This window comes from Mastacembelus armatus, chromosome 10 (genome assembly GCF_900324485.2).
Source record: "Mastacembelus armatus chromosome 10, fMasArm1.2, whole genome shotgun sequence".
Lineage (NCBI taxonomy): Eukaryota > Metazoa > Chordata > Actinopteri > Synbranchiformes > Mastacembelidae > Mastacembelus > Mastacembelus armatus.
Window position 1 is genome coordinate 9,283,555 of NC_046642.1, and position 22,295 is coordinate 9,305,849.

General features: G+C 39.3%; 1 protein-coding gene across 3 annotated transcripts in view; it reads left to right on the top strand.

Annotated features, from left to right (window-relative positions):
* Positions 1-22,295, top strand: part of drp2 (dystrophin related protein 2) — an 87,093-nt gene that overhangs the window by 57,211 nt on the left and 7,587 nt on the right. For all 3 annotated transcript variants that reach the window (XM_026331148.1, XM_026331149.1, XM_026331147.1), the window contains 10 exons: positions 1,027-1,088; positions 1,614-1,688; positions 4,878-5,079; positions 7,839-7,924; positions 10,285-10,442; positions 12,554-12,720; positions 13,465-13,576; positions 14,387-14,523; positions 15,168-15,233; positions 20,310-20,375. In XM_026331148.1, coding sequence (XP_026186933.1) covers positions 1,027-1,088; positions 1,614-1,688; positions 4,878-5,079; positions 7,839-7,924; positions 10,285-10,442; positions 12,554-12,720; positions 13,465-13,576; positions 14,387-14,523; positions 15,168-15,233; positions 20,310-20,375 — 1,131 coding nt within the window. The remainder of the gene's footprint in view (positions 1-1,026; positions 1,089-1,613; positions 1,689-4,877; positions 5,080-7,838; positions 7,925-10,284; positions 10,443-12,553; positions 12,721-13,464; positions 13,577-14,386; positions 14,524-15,167; positions 15,234-20,309; positions 20,376-22,295) is intronic.

A 22,295-nucleotide genomic window follows, 5' to 3' on the forward strand; every position in this document is an offset into this window, starting at 1 on the left:
GTCTGTTAGGTTGCTCTAGGTGTTTTGGTTGTCCCAGTGTCCCTTCATGTACTCCCACTGACTCCTACTTCTCTCCCCAACTACAAAATCCGCCCCAAGGTCAATTCTGGTTTTCTTGAATTTCCTATCCTAAACACCTTGTACTCTAATCACACAATAGTTTTACTGTACAATGTACAAAATTTCTTTATTTACCTCATCAATAGTATTTCAGCTTTAGAGTGCTGCTGGTTTTACCAAAGAATGTGTATGTGTGTGTCTACAAGTTGTTGTTTTTTTAATGTGTGCAAGTGATTCTATGTCCTCTTGCTGTGCAGAGTGCTGAATTTTAATTTATTTTCATAATCATTTGCAACAGAAACTCTTGGGTCCTGTTTTAGTCTGCTAGTCAATTCTTATGGACCATATTACTGTACAACTGGGGAGGTAGTAGTCTATGTCTGGGTAGCACTCCACTGGGTACCAATCAATGAGTGTGTATGTTTGTACAGGTAAAATGATGAGTGCTACCTGAAAAGGCCCTTGGGTCCTGGAAGGCCCCCTGTTTTGGGGTTTCTCATTTATTTTGCTGTAGTTGTCATTTATTGTTTTTATTATAGCTATTTTTCTCATGGTACATTTTCTGAACATGCCCACAGAGCTAGTAGTGGGATTGGAAGGTGGTGTAAAAAAGTATGTTATTAATGTGTGTGTATGGGTTGGGATTTCAGCCTTTTAAGTTACTGGCAGTATATCTCTACAATAGTGGGACATAACTTTGATGCCTGAATATGAATCCTGTATCATGTCTGCCGTATGTGTGCAATTTCCAGGCCTGAAATCTCTTGCCAACAATGGTCACCCTATCCTGCCCTCTCATTTTTTTCTTTCACACTCACTTACTAACCTCTGATCTCACTCACCCAACTGTCTGCTCCATCAGCTCATTTGTACTCCATTTCACTTTGATCTTTCTGGCCTGAAAATGTGCACCTCCATTCTTGCCTACTTCTTCTGTCTTAGTGTCATTTTTCTGCCATCTTCCAGCCATCAAGCCCAGACAACATGCTGGGACCATCCAAAGATGACAGAACTGTACCAAGCGCTGGGTGAGTAAGCAGACAATTAAAGCACACTCCAGGTCTTGCTCATTCAGCTAGGATCCCCACTGGGCAGTAAGAGCATCATCAGGTTCTTTTTTGAAGGCCCTGTCAAAAAGCTCATTAAGAGCCCTGTATTTCAAACACCTTAGGAATTACATTGCTACTGTCATTAACCTACGAGGCCCAATTTTCCAGTGCTGTGACTGCTCTATCCTTAGCCTTTAATTAATTGTGATTAAACAACATCATGTGTTTTACTGTTAATCTGTTCCGACATGGGGAGCTCTCAGGGGAGATCAGGATGTTCACCCAGAGACATACTGTACATGCATATGCACAGACACATAGACAGATAATAGTAGCAATACAGTACACCACTAATGACTCGCATGCAATGGCGTGGTAAAGCAGGGGAAAGATAGTGTTATCTAATTTTGTGATGGCAGGGTGGAGCAGTGCAGGATCGGTTTGTCTTCTCCCATCTTTTCATTTACTCTAATCTCCTTCTGTTTCTCTCTCTCCCTTCATTAGCGGATCTGAACAACATCAAGTTCTCAGCCTACAGAACAGCTATGAAGCTGAGGAGAGTTCAAAAAGCCCTGAGATGTACGTACAGTTTTCATTCACGGTATTTTCTGTCTGCAGTGCTGGAATTTATTCTGATACCCTGCACCATCAGCCATCCAATATGACAAGTTCTCTTCGGAAATGAGATATAACGATTAGCTGTAGAAGATTTTTTTATGCAGTTATTGAAGGAATCACCACTTCCCTCTACTTTACATTATAATGTACTGTAGTTGAACATATTCAGTACTCTCCATTCCTATTGGCTTTAAAATGCAGCATTCAAAAGTATTGATAAACTCAAGAGCGTCTAGAACCACTCACCCATCAGATTCTTTCCTCATTTTCATTAGGGCCTGGATCATTGGCATGTGAGGTAATTAGAGCCATTAACTGGTTCATTTCAGTTACAAAAGAGAAGGCAATTAGTTTTTACCACATGACTGACGCTTCATTGTGTGGCCCATCAGGGTCACAGCACTTGTTGTATCCTACTTGGGCTAGACACTTTCACTTTCTACCCATTTTTATTACCATTGCTGATTCTTCCGATGTTTCTCTTTATGCCTCACATTCTGTGCTCTTGACCACTTAATCTTTTCTTTCACTGCTTCCATCATTCTAACTTCCACAGTGATCCCAGATGAGCCATGGGAATTGGCCATTTTCACACCTTTATTTATTCATGTTCACCTCCTTTCCTTCTCCTTCTCTATGTCCTCTTGCAAAATCCCACTTTCTCTCCGATCATGTCCGAGTTGCTGCAATAAAAAAATCAGCATACTCTGACCACTGTGAAAAACCTTTTCAGTGACTCTTCATTTTTCTTTCTTGCTTGCTCTCTTATCTTACCCTCCTCTGGCCCACTCATTGATATTATTACAGAATTTAATTGCCAGGTTGTCTTGATAACTGCAGACTTCTCACTCACTCTCTGCTCACTTTGTGAATGATTGAACAGTGCTGTATAAGAACCCATCAGAATTACATTCTTAGCTGATACTGACTCACCACTGGGAATACTTTTGTTGTCTCTTCTCTCTGTTCTACTTAGGTATTGTGCTATCCAATTAAACATGGCATTGATAGACACCCTTTTAATTCCACTCCTAGGGATGGGCCTTTAAATTAGTTTAGGAGAGTGAAATCAAATTTGTGTCACTGCACTTGAAACATCTGGCAGGACTTACAGTAAGTGGGTAAAAAGAGAGAATAAGCACTGCTGTCACCTGTGTCCTCATTTGTAGAGGTGAGGATTATAATCCTATCGTGTGCCTCTGTGTGTTTGTGCTGTGAAAGTGAATGTGAATGTGCAGCCACAAATGGATGAATTAACCTGTTTAGGTTTCATCATGTTAATATGCATACAAGTGTATGTGCTTTTTGTTCACAACTTACTTTATTTCTTATAATATCAAAGAAATATATCATCACATATACAGTGGGCATGGAAAGTATTCAGACCCCTTTAAATTTTTCACTCTTTGTGTCATTGCAGCCATTTGCCAAAATCAAAAAGTTCATTTTATTTCTCATTAATGTACACTCAGCACCCCATCTTGACAGAAAAAAACAGAAATGTAGAAATTTTTGCAAATTTATTAAAAAAGAAAAACTGAAATATCACATGGTCATAAGTATTCAGACCCTGTGCTCAGTATTGAGTAGAAGCACCCTTTTGAGCTAGTACAGCCATGAGTCGTCTTGGGAATGATGCAACAAGTTTTTCACACCTGGATTTGGGGATCCTCTGCCATTCTTCCTTGCAGATCCTCTCCAGTTCTGTCAGGTTGGATGGTGAACGTTGGTGGACAGCCATTTTCAGGTCTCTCCAGAGATGCTCAATTGGGTTTAGGTCAGGGCTCTGGCTGGGCCAGTCAAGAATGGTCACAGAGTTGTTCCGAAGCCACTCCTTTGTTATTTTAGCTGTGTGCTTAGGGTCATTGTCCTGTTGAAAGGTGAACCTTCGGCCCAGTCTGGGGTCCTGAGCACTCTGGAAGAGGTTTTCTTCCAGGATATCTCTGTACTTGGCCGCATTCATCTTTCCTTCAATTGCAACCAGTCGTCCTGTCCCTGCAGCTGAAAAACACCCCCACAACATGATGCTCCCACCACCATGTTTCACTGTAGGGATTGTATTGGGCAGGAGATGAGCGGTGCCTGGTTTTCTCCACACATACCGCTTAGGATTAACGCCAAAAAGTTCAACCTTGGTCTCATCAGACCAGAGAATCTTATTTCTCATAGTCTGGGAGTCCTTCATGTGTTTTTTGGCAAACTCTATGCAGGCTTTCATGTGTCTTGCACTGAGGAGAGGCTTCCGTCGGGCCACTCTGCCATAAAGCCCCGACTGGTGGAGGGCTGCAGTGATAGTTGACTTTGTGGAACTTTCTCCCATCTCCCTACTGCATCTCTGGAGCTCAGCCACAGTGATCTTTGGGTTCTTCTTTACCTCTCTAACCAAGGCTCTTCTCCCACGATTGCTCAGTTTGGCTGGACGGCCAGGTCTAGGAAGAGTTCTGGTCGTCCCAAACTTTTTCCATTTGAGGATTATGGAGGCCACTGTGCTCTTAGGAACCTTGAGTGCTGCAGAAATTCTTTTGTAACCTTGGCCAGATCTGTGCCTTGCCACAATTCTGTCTCTGAGCTCCTTGGGCAGTTCCTTCAACCTCATGATTCTCATTTGCTCTGACATGCACTGTGAGCTGTAAGGTCTTATATAGACAGGTGTGTGCCTTTCCTAATCAAGTCCAATCAGTTTAATTAAACACAGCTGGACTCCAATGAAGGAGCAGAACCATCTCAAGGAGGATCAGAAGAAATGGACAGCATGTGAGTTAAATATGAGTGTCACTGCAAAGGGTCTGAATACTTATGACCATGTGATATTTCAGTTTTTCTTTTTTAATAAATTTGCAAAAATTTCTACATTTCTGTTTTTTTCTGTCAAGATGGGGTGCTGAGTGTACATTAATGAGAAATAAAATGAACTTTTTGATTTTGGCAAATGGCTGCAATGACGCAAAGAGTGAAAAATTTAAAGGGGTCTGAATACTTTCCGTACCCACTGTATTTCACACATAAGATGCATTACATCAAAAAGTACATGCACATATTCATAATAAAAGTATTTTCATTTATAAAGTTGTATCCATGGCCAGTTCTCAAAATGCACAACCTAATAGAAACAAGACATGTATTCCTTAATGTATTTTTGTGTGTGTTTAGTGGATTTAGTAGCTCTGAGCAGCCTCGTGGAGGTGTTTCGGGAACAGGAGCTGCAGCAGGGGGAGCATGTGATGGATGTGGTGGAGGTGATTCATGGTCTGACCTCTCTGTATGAGAAGCTGGAGGAGGAGAGGTCCATCCTGGTCAACATTCCACTTTGTGTTGACATGTGTCTGAACTGGCTTCTTAATGTCTATGACAGGTGGGTCAGCTTTTTTTATAGAAAAGTGTTTAATAAAACCTACAACTACAGAAAAAACGACAGCAAGTAATGTTTTAAACAACCCAGCTGCCGCATACCTTTGAGTAATTCAAAGTATCTCACGTTATTCATTGGGTGCTCATCTCTATAGCTTATAGCTCTTTTTCTGTCTCCATCAACTAATGAGAAAAAGAAAGGCTGAGAAAAGTCTCTTTTATTCCAGCAATGATTGAATTTCTAATTGAGTGTTTGCTGTATTTAAGGTCATTGCAGTTTTATACTGAAAAAATGGTGTTGAGCATATGGCCTACAGTATGTGCTGCTTGAAAAAGCCAAAAGGATGAGGTACAGTAAATGCTTACTGTTGAGCGATCATCCAGGACATTTATACTGCTATTCAATGACCTGGACAGCTACTTAAAGGGGAACTGTGTCAATTTTACATCCTTTTAGAGGAATCTCTAGTGTGAAAAAAGTTGTATAAAGCCTTTGGTGGCTCCACAGGGATCAGTTCTCTCAAGTGATGTCAGAGTGTTTAAAAAAAAAAAAAAAAAAAAAGTGAAGAAGTGAGCTGACCAGGCATATGTAGCCCATTCCTCGTTCCTGTTTCAGACTGGCAGCTTGAGCCATTAGCTGCTAATACTATTAATACACCTGAATCTCCACCTGAACTGTGTGTTGTCAAGTTGCATTGTGGGTAATGTATGTGCCAGGTTTTGACAAGATCACAATCAGCTGTTAGATGTGAAGGACCAAAAAACAATAACTTCAGTGTTATTACTATTTAGTAACCATCCAACCCTTTATTTCCCCATTGCAGTAAAGGACAGAAACAAACCCAGTAGTTTCTCAAGGTTGCAAAGGCAAATAATTTTGGATATCATCAGTGTAGCAGTGAAAAGAGACAAGATGTTTATGAACGATATAGCCTAAGGGAAGCATATACAAAGCAAACAGGATTGGTTCCAAAATCAGGCCCTGAAGTATAGTAGACCACATGTAATTGATTCAATTGAAGAAGTGGGACTGCTAATATTAAAGAGTTAAAGAGCTCTGATTTAAGTATAATGCAAACCATTTAAATAACATATATACAATTTGTGGTGAACAATGCTATTTCTGATCTCAGTCTACCATAAACAATGACTATAAACTTTGTTTTTTTTTTTAATAAATCCTGAGTCCTAGCAGAGTGATGTAAACACTTCAACTGCTTGGTGTACAAACAGCTATAAACAGCCAGAATGGCAAAAGCTCCAGTAACAATGCCCGGGCAGAAGGCCAGCATCCCTTCTGAGACATGGAAGGAAACAGAAACAAATCCTCTTTCACACCAACATTTACCCCATCTCTGCTCCAGATGAGTATTTTGTGCCTTCTCCAAGAAGAAAACCTCAAGCAAAGATGCAGAAATACAGGAATAACCCATGAGTGCTGTAAATTCAGTTGGTAGTCCTTAACTACTTGCAGCTAATGAGAGACAATCAGAGATGTTACCCTCTACATAAATTTCAGTAATTGCTTTTTGTTTTCCAATAAATAGCAGCAATGACTCTGAGTGAGCTGTGTGTGTATGTTTGTGTGTCTATCTTTACGTGTGTGTGTGTGTGTGTGTGTGTGTGTGTGTGCGTATTTTCCAGTGAATGTGTATTGCATTATATGACCATGCCTTTGTGCATGTATTTTTGTGTGTGTCTGCTGCAGAGGCGTGTCACACTGGCAGGGCATTTAGCAGTGACATGTCCCCTGAGGAGTAGCACTTATGATGTTGATGATGGCATGCAGTACACAGAAGACGTGTGTGCATGAAAGATGCTGACAGACAGTCGTTCCCCATATGCACTCTACCTCCTCTGGACCCACTCTAGCCTTGAATCTAATAGGGGAACAAAAGTAATGGTCTCCTTATGACTCCTCATATTTTCTCTATGTGACTCTAATTTTCTCAGTATGACTTTAATGGTCTTGCCTGAGTAATGTTTCACTCTGTAGTGTTCTGACCTATTGGCAAATTAAAAAACAATGCCCCTATTTTGGTTTTTTAACATTCAAAGCAACATCCAGCTCTGGAAACTCAACTCACTTTTTGATTCAATTTTATACTTCATTGATTAGATCTTCTTTGATGAATGTAATGTTCTTGATTTCTCACTTAACGATTCAAATGTTCATTTGATAAGCCTGTGGTTTCTGCTGGTGCTGCTCAGCTTGGCAGTTAATTCTTCCAAGCTGTTTTGGTACCAGAGCTGTAAAATTGAAATACGAGCAGTGGTATGTTTGCCTTTCAAAATCCTGTGTTTCCACTGTAGCTTCTACACATCTCAATTTTTTTATTTCCAGCTGAAAAAAGGTTACAGCCTAGGTCAGGGCACAACACTGGCTTTGCCATTGGGCAGTGATCAGACAGTTTATTCAGTGGGGGATCTTCATAAATACTGGATGTGTGTAACTCATGCTTGTTTTTAAATGTGTTTATGCATGACAGTGGTGTATGTGAGTTCATTGCTTTCCTGGGTATAAATTCATGGACATAAAACTTCAAGCCTCTGCAGTCCCTTTAGTTAATCTGGATGTGCTCTAACACAATTTCACATTATTGCACTGACCTATACTGTACTGCTTTGACCCATATAATTTCTCTATAGTTTCTTCCTCCCAGCAGGACTCAGCCAACATGTGAATATATTATTATGACACAATACACAACGACTGGAGTTAAATCAAAATTTCAAACTTGCAACTCCCTTTCCTTTCTCTAGTGCTCGAAATGGCAAGATGCGAGTTCTCAGCTTCAAGATGGGATTGGTGAGCTTGTGCAATGCAGATGTCCAAGAGAAGTACAAATGTAAGTTTAATGTGCACTCATGTGCCTAATGCATCTCCTCAACTGCAAACAATGAGTCAAAACAAAACGGCCCTGATTGCCAGTATTACATAAAGACATCCACTTAGTCTAATAGAGGAAATGACTCTGCTGCCATAATGGAGAAAGCTTTCTTTAAAAGAAGGGCTTGCCAAATACACCATTCATGCACACACTCTTTCTATGGCTCGCACTCTCATTTTTCTTCACACATCATCCAGCAAAAAGCTGAGCCGCACCCTTTGTTTTTGATAATCAACTATGCTGTACAATTTTATTAGTGTGCCACTCCAGTCTGAGATACGTTTTGACTGTTCTGCTGTAAACCCAACTCATAGTCATTCTGTAAATATCAGTAAAATGAGGTAGACCATTTGAGCTGCTGATAGCTGGACCTGGGACAGCTTGTAGTTGATCTGAATCTGAGACTAAGCTGCCACATGCATGCCAGGATTATTCATGCTTGACATACCATCTGTGTCAGCTCTTAAAGACTGAAAGATAACAGATTTGCCTTCATTTGAATGGTCCCTGAGGTGAGTCAGCCCTCTTTTTCCAGGTTTAGGTAGACATGTGGTGCCCTTAACAGTGTGCCACTTCTATGACTGATCTCGCTTCTTTGCCAACTCCGCGCATCACTGAAATAATATTTGCAAATAAATCTAAAGCATTTGCATCAACCTGCTTTGAGATACAGATGGTGGGTGTTTATTCCATCATCACCAGTTTTTGGCTGTGATTCAAAAACCGAATATGCTTGTCATTACTTGTCATTACCATTTTCAAAAGTAGCTTAATTACTCGATTTTATGGTAGCAGTATTTTTTGATACTACATCATAGTTACTTGCTTTTATTTAACGTTTGCCTCTGCACAGGCACAATTTTGCAGACATCAGCATGTACTGCTTTCACATCTGATTTAGCAAATACACCACCTACGATTCTGTCACTGGCTCCTGCTTCTAATTTTCATATCACACAAATGTGACAGTTTTTTGAAAACATTTATACTACTGCAAAAGAATTTACCCAAAAACTTGGCATTTTTATTGTGACCATGTTCGCATAGTGGCATTAATACGTAACTCAAAGCATTAATGTGCCTAAATACAGCATAAATCCTGTAAATAAGGAGTTTTAATTTAGCTTTATATACTTTTTGTATATTTATTTATATTTAGTTAAACACTGCAGGGGGGATAAAAGATAAAAGACACCAATAGTTTTACAGATAATCCTTTGTTATTGAAATCTTAATTTCATAAAGATTTAATTTCACACTAAGTAGCAATTAATAAAAAAATAATTAAAGTCACAAAATTAGTAAGAAATGTTCAAATAGTTTGTAGCTTGTGCAGCCAAATCCAGTAATGCATTATCTCACTGCACGGTTTGCACCATTGAAAACAGCCTATATACTGTCTCTATAAAGCATGACCAAACCTCATATCTATCAAACAGCTCAGTAATAACATTTAAAATGTCAACATGCCTCAGCTCAGGTTGTGAGTCTGCTTAGCATGCAGGTGTCAAAGTCAAGCGGTATCCCTGTAGGGTTGAATAACTAGACTGAGAGGGGTATGCACTGGATGTTTATACTGCCATTGTGCTTCACCCTCACATGCCTGTCAGGATTCATCTCCTCAGTGAGTCCCAGTTGTCTTGGTAAAGGCCTCATTCAAAACCTGACAAGACTCCACTTATGCAGCTCCTTCATCTCCAAAACAGTCACGGCACCAATACTGATTCCTTCTCTGTCTACAATATGGGTCATTTAAGTGAGGCCTATTCCAAAAAATTATTTTAGGTGCCTGGAAAATAAGGCATATTGTTCAAAAATAGATGAAAACCAGATGTGTTGTGCTATCAACAAACCCAGAGATGCTCACAAGTCATTTTTTTTGTAAGTCCAAATCTAGTCTCAAGTCTCTTATGGTTGAAATGAGCCTTCTCTCACCTGGCACATGTCATCTAGACTGCTTAGAAAACTGCACTGATATATCTGTGGAGTTTAAAACCTGTGCTGCATCGTCAACTCCCCGTTATCTGCTCTGTGGATTATGCCTGTGTCCCAGTGATGCATTTTTGAAAGTCAAGTCATGGCTGGGAATTTATAAATTGTTATTTTCCCACTTTCCAATTCTCATAATATACATCTGAACAAGTAGCATTACATACAAAAGCCCTTAATCAACAGAAGTATTGTACATTTGCAAGACAATGTACCTAAATGTGATAATAAGACTAAATTAAAATTCAAATGTTTTTCATGCATATGCAACGCACAGTTCTTAATGTCATAATATCACATTAATTAACAGATATGAATATTTTTTGCAGACTTATTCCGACAGGTCTCTGGTCATGGAGGTCTGACAGACCAGCGTCACCTCAGCCTGCTACTCCATGAAGCCATCCAGATCCCCCGCCAGTTGGGTGAAGTTGCTGCTTTTGGGGGCAGCAATGTGGAGCCAAGTGTTCGTAGCTGCTTCCGCATGGTGAGGACACAGTCACACCTGAACATATTTACAGATACATAGTGTGATACACACACTATATGCACAGTAAGTCTGTCTGGAATATGCTGTGACCTTACCCCATTTGACCTGATAAATACTGTTCCGGCTTTTGACGTTCTGTTATGTTTGTCAGAAGATTAAACTATAAGCGGATAAGTTCATCTGGATTTTAGTAACGCAGTGTAGTTACATGTTCACACTTGAAGGATGCAAGACACTCACCACAGCAGGCAGGCTTTTAAGACTCACTAGTGCTACTCCCAGTGCTTGAATCAATAGCTTGATAAGCAATTATTAATGCTGTTGATAATCACAATAGACAGTATTACACATACAGTATCAGAATATTAAATGCTGAAACTTTAAAAAAAAGAGTGTGAAAAGCAAACATTTGCCTTTGGAAGTTTTTCATCAAAAGGCAAGTATAAAAAAATGATTGTGCCACACAAAGAAGCTGTCAGCTACTGTATGCAAACTGTGTTTCACTGACATCAGCACAGTCTGACTTTCCCTGCAGTGGTAGATGGTTAAATGCACTATCTCAGAAAATGGGGAAGTTATAATTATTCTATATAAAGTAGCCCCAAGTCCACACATATTCAAATGTTTCTTTACAAGCATTACGGCACATCAATATTGCATTACATTGCTTTTAATGCACGTAAAATACAGTCAATGGGAGAACAGTCAGTGGTGTTAGAAACTATACATAGACTACACATAAAATCTGACAAGTTTAAATAAGAAAGTTCATTATAGAATATCTATTGGAATATTGAGGATAAAGCTAAATCAGTACTTTTTGCAGTAGTGCTCAGAGCAAATAGCATCACTAGAGACATTAAAGCATGAATTAATTTCACTCTCCCTCCTTTGCTTGTTATAAATGTATCAGAACTTATTTGGTGTAAGTTGCAGGAACTTTACCATGTGACATCCAGTCCAGGACAGCAGATAATTACTGAGTTGTTAGGAATGAATTGTTAATCACAACTTTTTTTGAAGCATGGCCTATGCAAAGCCTTTTAATTTCCTTATTTTCCAGACAGAACTTAATTAAACACACTCAATTCTGGACCATGCTTGATGTATCAACTACGACTGATTAAAATCAATTCCTTTCTTGATTTGCTCTATATCAGGGCATTTAGTTGTAGATTAAATATTCCAGTAATTCAAAGTGGGGGTGACCCATTTGTCTGTTTATCACTTGGCCTGGAAATGGGTGGAATCAGTTTGTGGAGATGGGAAGTTTTGTACGTTCATTCTTGATTCACACATGTGCCATTTAGTGAATATATGGAGCAGAAAGTGCAGAGTTTTAAGGGATAACTTAATGTTTCACTCATTTCCAAAGATGTTTTAAAGCACCCCAGCTGCAGAACATGCTGCTTTGTGATGCAGTAGCAAGCTCAGCATAGTCACAGCCAGTGCCAGGTGTTCAGTATGCACAGGGCTGCTGTATTTGACCTCCCACATGGAGTGAAGCTGTCATCTCTACTACCAGAAAGGAGCTTCTTCATTCCCGGGAGACTCTACACTTTTGTACACCTTACAGTCTGTGTGATTAGTGCACACGCATACACACGCACACACACACGCATTTATTATGCTACTCTGCTTGAGCGGTGGAGGAAGCCCCAGGGAAATCAACCTCTTAATGCATCTCTGATGCAGACTTAATGAGAATTTAGCACATCACAGATTTTTAGCGCTTGGCGAGTCATTCTTTTATTAGGTCGACTTCCTTTTTATCCCACTTTCTGAAATTCTCAACAAGGTGTCTCCTGGAGAGCCAGACTACATGGAGACATACAGAATACACACAGACACAGAATTTATGACTGCTGCCTATATGTTTATAATTGTTTCACTAGTTGCATGAAAGCAAAATATATCCCACAGTGTAGTATGTCTTCTCTCACCTTTTGTATTGTATTCTCTTTGATTTTTTTTAACAACAGCAGGAAAACCTGTGGAAAGGAAGCACACATTCTGCTCTCATTACTTTATGTACCTGGCCTGCTGTTGGTCTATATTTGGATTGTTTACAGTCTTCCTCTTTCTTCCCTCCCACCTTTCTCTTCTAGGCCCCAGGGAAACCTGCAATTGAGGTGTCTCACTTCCTGGAGTGGATGAGCCTCGAGCCCCAGTCGATGGTTTGGCTGCCAGTCCTGCACCGTGTGGCTGCTGCAGAGTCGACAAAGCACCAAGCCAAATGCTATGTCTGCAAACAGTGTCCCATCAAGGGCTTCAGGTACAGTAGGCCCTGTAGGTAAATGGACACACATACAATCTAAGAAGACAAAGTCATTCTTTAGTGATCATAGTGTGAAATTTTACAAAATCAAAAAATATTAGCATAAGAGAGTTCTGGTTACAAAGACTGTAGTTAAAGAACATACCCAAGAAAGGACACAAGTAAAACATCAAAAACACTGGAATAACATTACATGTATAAAAATGTTAAAATAGTACTGTTATTTGATAACTTTGTAGTAACATGCACAGCTTTGATAGCTTTGTAGTAACATGTAATGTCTGGGAACATTTTAAATGTGAAAGGAAGAAGTAACTAAATCTGTTTATTTCATTCATTTTATATAAGAATCACTGCTCACAGGAAAAGGTGGGTTGGAGAGAAAATGTCTAATAATAAGACAGAATCCAATCTGTGGAAAAATATTTATTTATTTAGACAAGCTTCGGGTTTGAGACTTGAAGACCCTTGACCAAAAGTTGGTTCAAAGGTTACATTCTGCAGCTGCTGTTTCTATTTCCATCAATTTATCAGTTAACCTAAAGTTACTAATTACAATTTTATAATTTAAGATGTGACTGTAATGGAGTGCATCCCTGTCTGTAGCACTGGGTGCATGTAGACAAGCACGTAAATTCAATGCAGACAAACCTTATACTGTGTACATACTCACACACTTTTACTCCATTCAGTTCGCTTTCAAACATCAGTTCAGCCTCTCTGTTGTATTTATGCTGACAGGTATCGCAGTCTGAAGCAGTTTAATGTGGACATCTGTCAGACATGTTTTCTAACCGGCCGCACTACCAAGGGAAAGAAGCTGCACTATCCCATCATGGAGTACTACACCCCAGTAAGACACACATTATATTGCACTTTAAATAAATACTAAGTCAAGGCTCCAGGGGTAAATAAAACTCACCTGTACTCAAAAGCCACTAAAAACAATTATCCCTGATTCCTGCTGCCAGTCACAGATTACTCACCTCTACACTGTAAGATCTTGATCATCTCTAAGTGTGTACTGTTATGCATGCTTGTACTGGCTCTATAGCATGCAGAGATATAGCACCATTTACCTTTTTGACTTGCAATACTGCACACATTAAGTGTTATTTGGAGTGCACTAAACCCTAATAAAATCGGAGTCTTACACGATTGCATGCACAGTCTCTGAAGTTAAGATCATTTGAAATGGGTAACTGTAGCATAGTAGTCAGAGAGCTAGAGTGTGATGAGACGGTTTCAGATTTAATCTCTAATCAATTCTGCACTGAAAAATATGGCAAAAGACATCTGTAAAATTGTTTTTTCTCTGGGCAAAAATATATTATACCTAGCTACCGTTTTTCATAACGGTCAGGCAGGCAGGTGCTCATATATTTCTGCAATGATAGGGAATGCAGAACAGAGAAAGCCAAAGGGAGTGAAACATTTGAAAACCACATAAAAAGAAAGGATCCAAAGAGAAAGAGTAGCAGAAACAGGACAAGAAAGAAGAAATAAGTTAGTAAAATAAGTCAAACCTGCCTAAAGACAGAGTGGACAAATTTTAGCTGAGGTCATTCTGGAGAAAGCAACATCTCCCAGCATTCTTAAGCGGTGTAATTTGTCTCCCACCCATATGCTCCTGACTCCCCTTGCCTCCTAAATCACACTCCAGACAACCTCAGGGGAGAAGATGAGGGACTTTGCCAAGACTCTGAAGAATAAGTTCAGGTCAAAGCAGTACTTCACCAAACATCCTCAGAGAGGTTACCTGCCAGTCCAATCTGTGCTGGAAGCCGAGAGCTCGGAGACGTGAGTCCTACACACAAACTCACGCAAAGATAGTCAACTCTCTGTTTCCACTTTTCTGTCACCTGTCTGTTTCTAATTATCATGGTTAATTATCATGCTCTGACAATTTCAGGCATTACAATTTGCTGAGATGGGTCAAAGGGACAGATCTGTGACACATGAGCAAGTCTCGCCCAAAGGGGAAAAACAAGAACCATGAGATTAAAATCTATGAGATCATCATGAAACATGTCTTAGGACTACGAGAGTACCCAGAAAGATTCTGCATAATTATGGGTCCATGTGTTGTGTCACTATTAGGGTCAGCTTTTATAGCCCTAAGCACTATGAATCTGTGAGTTAATAATTCTGTTCACCAACAAATAGCATAGATGTGACCCCAGTTGTGGAAGAACTGATATAACAATACTCAGTTATGACTAAAATGACTGTCAACACAGTCACACACTGTGGGTACTGGGTAGGTGAAACTTGGCCATAAAGGTTCACAACCCAAAACTGTTGGGAACATATTTTCCATGTTCACAAATAAAACTCTATATAACTCTCTTCTCCTAGAGCTTCTGAATTAGGTTTAGATTTTCAACAACATAGTCAAACCTCCAGTGTTACAATCTACTGACATAGGCTTCTGCTGTTCCCAGGCCGTGCTCCTCACCCAAGCTGCCCCACGCAGACACACACAGCAGGATTGAGCACTATGCCAGCAGGTACGTGGCTCAGATTGCTGTGCTTCTCTGTATATCAAATAATTACGAAAAATCTCTCCCTCTTTCTGCCCTACCTTTTTTTGTTGTACTCACTCAACACTGCTTCCACCTTTTCTCCTCTTCTGCCTTCTCTGCTCCACCACCCTTTACTCTCTGCCACACACTGATTGAAATATTGATTTGCTTAGATTGTGCATTGTATTTCAGAGCCAGGGTAGAGACAGTACTGCCCAGCGGTTTCCTCACAAAAACACGCTGGCGCACACAAGCAGGGCAGTTTATGGTTATTGTGTGTATGTGTGGGGGTCAGCAGGGTTCATCATGCCTGGCGGCTTGTCACTTGCTAGGGCAGTGAGCCCATTGGTCACCTGGGAGCTGTCGGCATAGATCAGTGTCTGTTTGACAGGTTATAAACAGGGCACAGCACTGGAGTCCCACACTCCTGGCATGTCCGCCCACAGTGCCACACAGCTGGACACACAAAACCCTTTCCACAGAGCCTTCAGAGTGTGTATTGGGTGTGTGTGTGTGCTGGTAAATGTGCCATTGTCTGTTACTTCCCTGAGGCTCTGAGGCTCACAACTGCTTTACACCTTGCCAAAACAGAGAGAACACACACCAACAAGAGAGTGGGCACAATTGTCCTCTTTACCCCTCTTATCGCTCCCTTTTTTCCCTTTCTTCTGTATTCTGTTTCCCATTTTTCTTTTTATTCATATCTTTGATCCCTCTCTTTTATTGTCTCTCAGCCACACATTTATTTCTTCTTTTTTTTCTTATCTTGCTCTCTTGTGTAATCATGTCTCCTTCTCCATTCTTTAATATCCTTTTCTATTACATCCTCTTACATTTTTTCATTTATTACCAATTACAGTACAATTTGCTTCAAACTCTTGAGTCGCTCAGAAAAATCTTACCCAGCGTAATACAGTGATTCTAGCTGCCAACAGCCTTCACCAAAAAACGAGAAGCTCACAAATGGAGAAGTGATCACAGTGCAACGGTTTAATTTTGTGAAAATGAAAAAGAAAACGTGTATGCCATTTTCAACTTGCTGAGAAAAATGCTAGAAAACCTGAATGGCTGAATGTTGCATTTCTATTGTACCATAGAAATAATTCAAATCAAGCTTTTTTTGCATCTTTGTGTTATTGTGTTATTATTTCTGAACTGTACCTCCTCATATGAAGCTTTTCTTACTGGTCCAGAAGCACATAATGAATGCTTGAGAACATGGTAGTTGTATTCTTATCAATCATATATTTTAATTGTAATCTCTTAATATAAGCCTGGAAATATTGAATATTTTGTTATGAGTAGTGTGCTCAGTTCCATATCAACAAATTCCATGAAAAGACCACAACTAATAACATGATAGTCCTCCATAATTTCTCAAACCTGTTCATTTCTACTGAACAGCTAAAAGCTAACTGATTGTGTATACACCACCAATGTTTCATAAGAGAAGTTACAGATAAATTAATGAAACTTGTCTTTATAACAAAATTGTAGTGAGTTCCAGTGTGTAGAACAAAAAGATCTCACATATACTATCTTTATCTATTTTTAAAGGTATACAATAATACAAACATCTGCTCAATCCAACATTAAAGCCCAACATTAAATTATTTTGCAGACAGGTCTATAAAGTTTATTGAGAAAGTCAGAGAGGTGGTAACTCAGATTTGTAGTCATTTTTGAAGCCGTATGTAGCTGCATTAGTTACCACTAATCACAAGTTTGGCTGCTCTGTCTCTGGCTTCATATTGGTCTGTCTACAGCCAAAAGATAAGGGACTGAGTGAATATCATAAGCACTGTTAAATGAATAACTTTAAATAAATGCACTTTTTACCAAAAATACATTTCCAGTGTTTACCAAAGAAATATAATGGCTAAAAATGAGAATGACAGTAGCATATTTAGACACAAGTAAAGAAAGACAACGTGAGCAAAGTTTCCAGCATGATCTGAGCACCATTGTAATAGGAGTAGACAGCTCTTATTATGGCAATTTAATCTATACTCTGGCAGCATACAGAATTGACTTCAGTCATTCTTTCTTTCTTTCTTTCTTTCTTTCTTTCTTTCTTTCTTTCTTTCTTTCTTTCTTTCTTTCTTTCTTTCTTTCTTTCTTTCTTTCTTTCTTTCTTTCTCTCTTGTATCTGGACCTGTCAGCTAATATGGGATGTAAAAGCACATTTCTTGTTTGAATTCATACCACATATTAATCATAAGTCACCACTCACTCTGAACACTAATGTAAAGTCATGCCCATATTAAAATACAAGATGTCATCACGAGCAGGTCGGTGTCTGAAATTCTTCCCATGGGATGACATATTAGACAGCTGTGTTGGAGTATGAAGGTGCGTTTGTGTCAAAGGGCCCTTCAGCCAGTGAGGGGTATACTTGATAATCCATGGCAATAATGTAGTCTCCAGTCATCTCAAGGGAGATAAAGAATTTGATGGTCGGGGTTAGAAAAGCAAGATTTGTAGTCATGTCAAACAGAGAGACTGCATCTGTCTCTTCCTCTGTCTCTTTCTCTCACTTTTTTTGGCTCTCCCCACATATCAGTGCAGGAGTAGAGCTCATTTCTGTCATGATCAGCTCCCTCTCCTGTTTCTCTTTTCCTCTCACATTAATATAAATTATGCAGGAAGATAAATAAACATGTATGCATAAGATACACACATGCACACACCCACACAACTTTCTGCCCTTTCCTTTCTCATTCACTGTTGTCCCTGTGACTGAGGCTCTAGTTTTGTGGAGGGTGTCTAATAAATAGTGTTGCAGATTGAATTATGAGCAGTCAGGTTCACAGGATGGACCCTCCTCTAACAGGACATGGATAAATCTTAACTTTCTCACTCCTATTTTCTCACTGGACACTGGAAGGAAATGGGATATAATGTGGATGTCCCTGACAGCCTCTACATCACTCACCCATCCTCCTTCCTCAAACTCTCACTCCTTCAGCTGACGACACTGTGCGAAATATGATGCAGCATGGAGGGTGTTTGCTTGTGAGTGCTGGAAATGCTGCAGTGAAGATTTAAGATTGCTTTCATATGGCACATGTGCATTTATGAATGTATCAGCCCCAAGGCTGATAGCAGATTTGCATCAGTGGTTTAGTTCTTTCAGCTGGTTAATTAAGAAGAATCCCACTGTGTGATTGTCTAGTGTTATATAATATTGACATGATATTGACAGACTGCAGCAATTTGTGATGCATTAACTTTGTGGTGTACCCTCTTTATTCAAATTGTCTCAACCTACATCTAATTAAGATGGTTTCCTACATTTCCTTATAACAAGTAAGCTGTAAATGTAGTGTAGGTGGAAGAGGAAACAGTAATGGATGTAGACTGATGATAAGTGAAGGGTTGTAAGTCGAGAACAATTAAGATTGCTTGTTTATCAAATACTGGGTCAAAATGCAACGCTCATGTTTTTTTTTTTTAATCTTTAAAATGATGCTCACATATATGTTTGTACATTAAAACAGTTTTGTGGTTGAGGTAATTGTTGCTTCTGTCTGTAGTGGACCAGAAGTCATACCATTTAACCTGATTTTGAAATAAGTGATGGAGGACTGAAATACACAGTATTCATTTAGTCTAAAAATTCATTCAAACATTTCACTAAAGCTGATATGAGGTTTTGTCAGACTTAGCCAGATTAGATTTTTTTTTTCTAATTTCCTCCACTGTCGCTCTGCAAGACAAACACAACTCAAGCTGTCTAATTCAGAGTGCTGAAACCTCACATGAACCTTTTTATGCATACAAAAGTTCTGTTTTTGAACTTTTTGAACAAGGAATGTGGATTTAGTTTCTCCATTTTAGTGCATCAACATTAAGGAAATGTGTGATGAGCTGAATGTGATGCCCAACTGTGCCCAACTCTGCCAAATTGACAGAAGAAGAAAATATTACAAATATGAAATGAAACCAGATAAATAGTCTATGTCCAATATTTACCTTATTGCATAGCTGGGAACTATGTTTTTCTTATTACAATTGCCTGTTTCAATTGCTAAATAACAAGCAACTAATTAATGCTGAATCTGTACACTACTAGATAAAGATGTAATGACAATGCATACCTTGAATTCCTCAGATACATGAGTACAGTTTTCTCAGCGGTCTGGCATGCAGCAGGTCATAGGACACTCATAAGAGACTTGAGATTTGACTTGGACTTGCAAAAATGACTTGTGGGCATTGCTTACATATTCCCATATATACATTTGCACATATCTATGTATTGTTGAGATAGACTTGTATACATGAACCTATCCTTCAAACATGCAACATATTATATATTATTTATGCTCTACCTGGCATAAAAGTTTTATGTTATGCCCATGTTTTGTTGTTGTTCATTATTTACCACATTGGTGATGGTTGGAGCTCAGATTTTTCTTATTTATGGCATCATGCACAAAGACAATATAAGCCACCTGTATTTTTTAATGCACTTAAAGTTTTTTCCCTACCGCAGCACATTTATCTTAGTGAAACAGCTTACAGAGCAGCAAGTACAGTGCAGCTGTCCACAGACAGTCAGCAGGACATAATGCAGAACCAGATGCACTGTCCTTGGTCCTGAAAAGCACCACAGCCTGCTTCTTCACACTCACACACACATTATGCTGTCCATGGTACTGAGCAGCAGTGCATTGATAAAAGGCTCTTTTATTGCCTGCATGCTGGTAGATTGTGTACAGTATTTTGTCCTCCCTCCTGGTGGACATTTTTATTGCTTGTGATCTGTGGCAAGTAGAATTTCTGCCACTCTGCAGTCTTGTCAGTCACATGTTTCTGAACAGACTGCTGTTCAGTCATAGTCCATAATATTAAAAGGCCAGAGGTCTGATCCACACTACTTAAAAGTTAAACTGTACTGACTGCTTGTTTTATCTTGTGGGTTTGCTCAAGGTGTGATGATATATATGTTTGTTGTTTTTGTTGTATTTGTTTTGACAAGTTCACTCTTTTATATTTTCTCTCTTGTGTGAATGTCTGTGGTTGCCATTGTTGTCCTTTGTGTATATGTATTTGTAGATTGGCGGAAATGGAGAGCCAGAATTGTTCATTCTTCACGGATAGCCTGTCTCCTGATGAAAGTCTGTGAGTATGCTTCCACCCCCACACTACAACCCCACTAGTTACAACTGTAGTCTTATACGTAGATTATGTGTGTTTTATGTGTTTACACCACTTCCTCTTGATACATTGATTGTTTTGTGTTTTTCCATGCATGTCCATGTGTAATCAGTTGCTAAGTAAAGAGTAGGTAATTGTATAAATAATAGCTCCATAATGAAAATAACCCACAGCGAGCGGTGTGCACACGGCCCCCCTTCACCATGCACATGCCTGATGTGATTAAAGTCTGTGTCTGTGGGTAGCCCCACTGATACACTGAGGAGTCAGAGGCGTGTGTGTGCGTGCGTGCGTGTCTGTGTGTGTTAGTAGAAGCAGGGTTAGTGGCAGTGTGATTGTGAGGTTATAACAGTGAGAGGAAAAGAGATGTTTAATGTGAATGAGCCAGTGGGTCGAGTCTTCTGTGTGGAAAGCTGAGAAAGTGCCACGTGGAGAGAGTTGTTTATGCTTGTTTAAGATCATGTATGTGTGTGTGTCCATGTCTTTTTTTTTTTTGACATCTATGTGGGCTGTTAACTGTTTCCTTCCTCTCTGAGATAGCTTTTTCATTTTTCTTGCATCAAAGATAAGATTGCATGCCCAGCAGCTTTGTGCAAAGTGTTGTCTGGTCTTTTAGGGCTCCAGGGGTATGTCTAAGTGTGTGTATTGTTAAGTATACTCATTATTTCTTTTCAAATGTGTTTTATGGGTCTGTTCTGGGAGAAAACTATGACTGACACCACATTAAAAGATAGTTTTAGGCTTAGACAAAACAAATTTTCAGCACTGCAAAACTTTTTCCTACTGACATCTATGCTTCTCAAGCCTGCACCCGATGTGTTTGTTGCCATGTGCATGCATCTGGAGGCGTTGCTCGGAGCTTTGTTGCAAAAACAAGTGCATATATGTAATCTGTGAATGCACACATTAGCGCATGTACATACAGTATTTGCATATGTGTTATTATATATTTCTGTGCCTGAGAGTGTGTTTGTATGCATGGCACTTTACCTTTACCCCTCGTTTGTAGTAGTACAAGAGTTTTCTGCTCTTGTGTCCTTGTTTTTTGTTTTTCTTATTCTGCAAGCCTGTCTTATGTCTGTCAGTGCTTCTGTTTTTTTTCTGCTGCATGGCTCTGCACATGCTGCTGAGCTATCTGTGCTTCCAGCTGGTGTTTGGTTGGCAACATACTGTTTTCTGCCCTGAACCATGCTGCTTGTGTGTACAGCCTTTACGCTCCACCTGTACGCATTGTTCTGAGCTGAGTGTTGCTACCTATTTCCAGGTAATGGACATGAAAATGATTAAACCCTAAGATGTATTGGTCAATTGAAAGCACAGATGTGGTCTACAGTAAATACAGTAAATACTGTTTATCTTTGACAGGAGAAACAATGTTCCCTATAAATTTCCATAAGAAATCAATGTAAAATCCATGTTCCACCAGTGCATCTAAGGATTAAGTGGGATGTCTTAAATAACAGACTTTACAGTAGATAAGGAATCATTTAATTAAGGTGGATCCACTCATCTCTCCGTCTGTTTCAACTAGGCCTATAAACACTTCTGTGATGCATAATTTGATATTACAAACTAAAGCCTGTAACTTTCTTTTGACTATGGCTTAAACATTGTGGGCTCTATAGCCTGAAGCATAATTGTAGCATATAAATTGACAAAGTGTTAAAATAATTGCCAAGCATTCATAGATGCATTTACTGTTTTAAAGCCGTAGGTCTGCTATTATAGATCTACAGTACACGTTATGTTTTCTTTTCCATTATCAATAAAGTCTTTATTGGTTGGACAGTATATTATCTTGTGGCTTAGATCCACTTTCCATTTGTACTAAATGTGCATGAGTTCTTATTTTGTACTGAGCCAAGTTTATTACAGAACATTCAA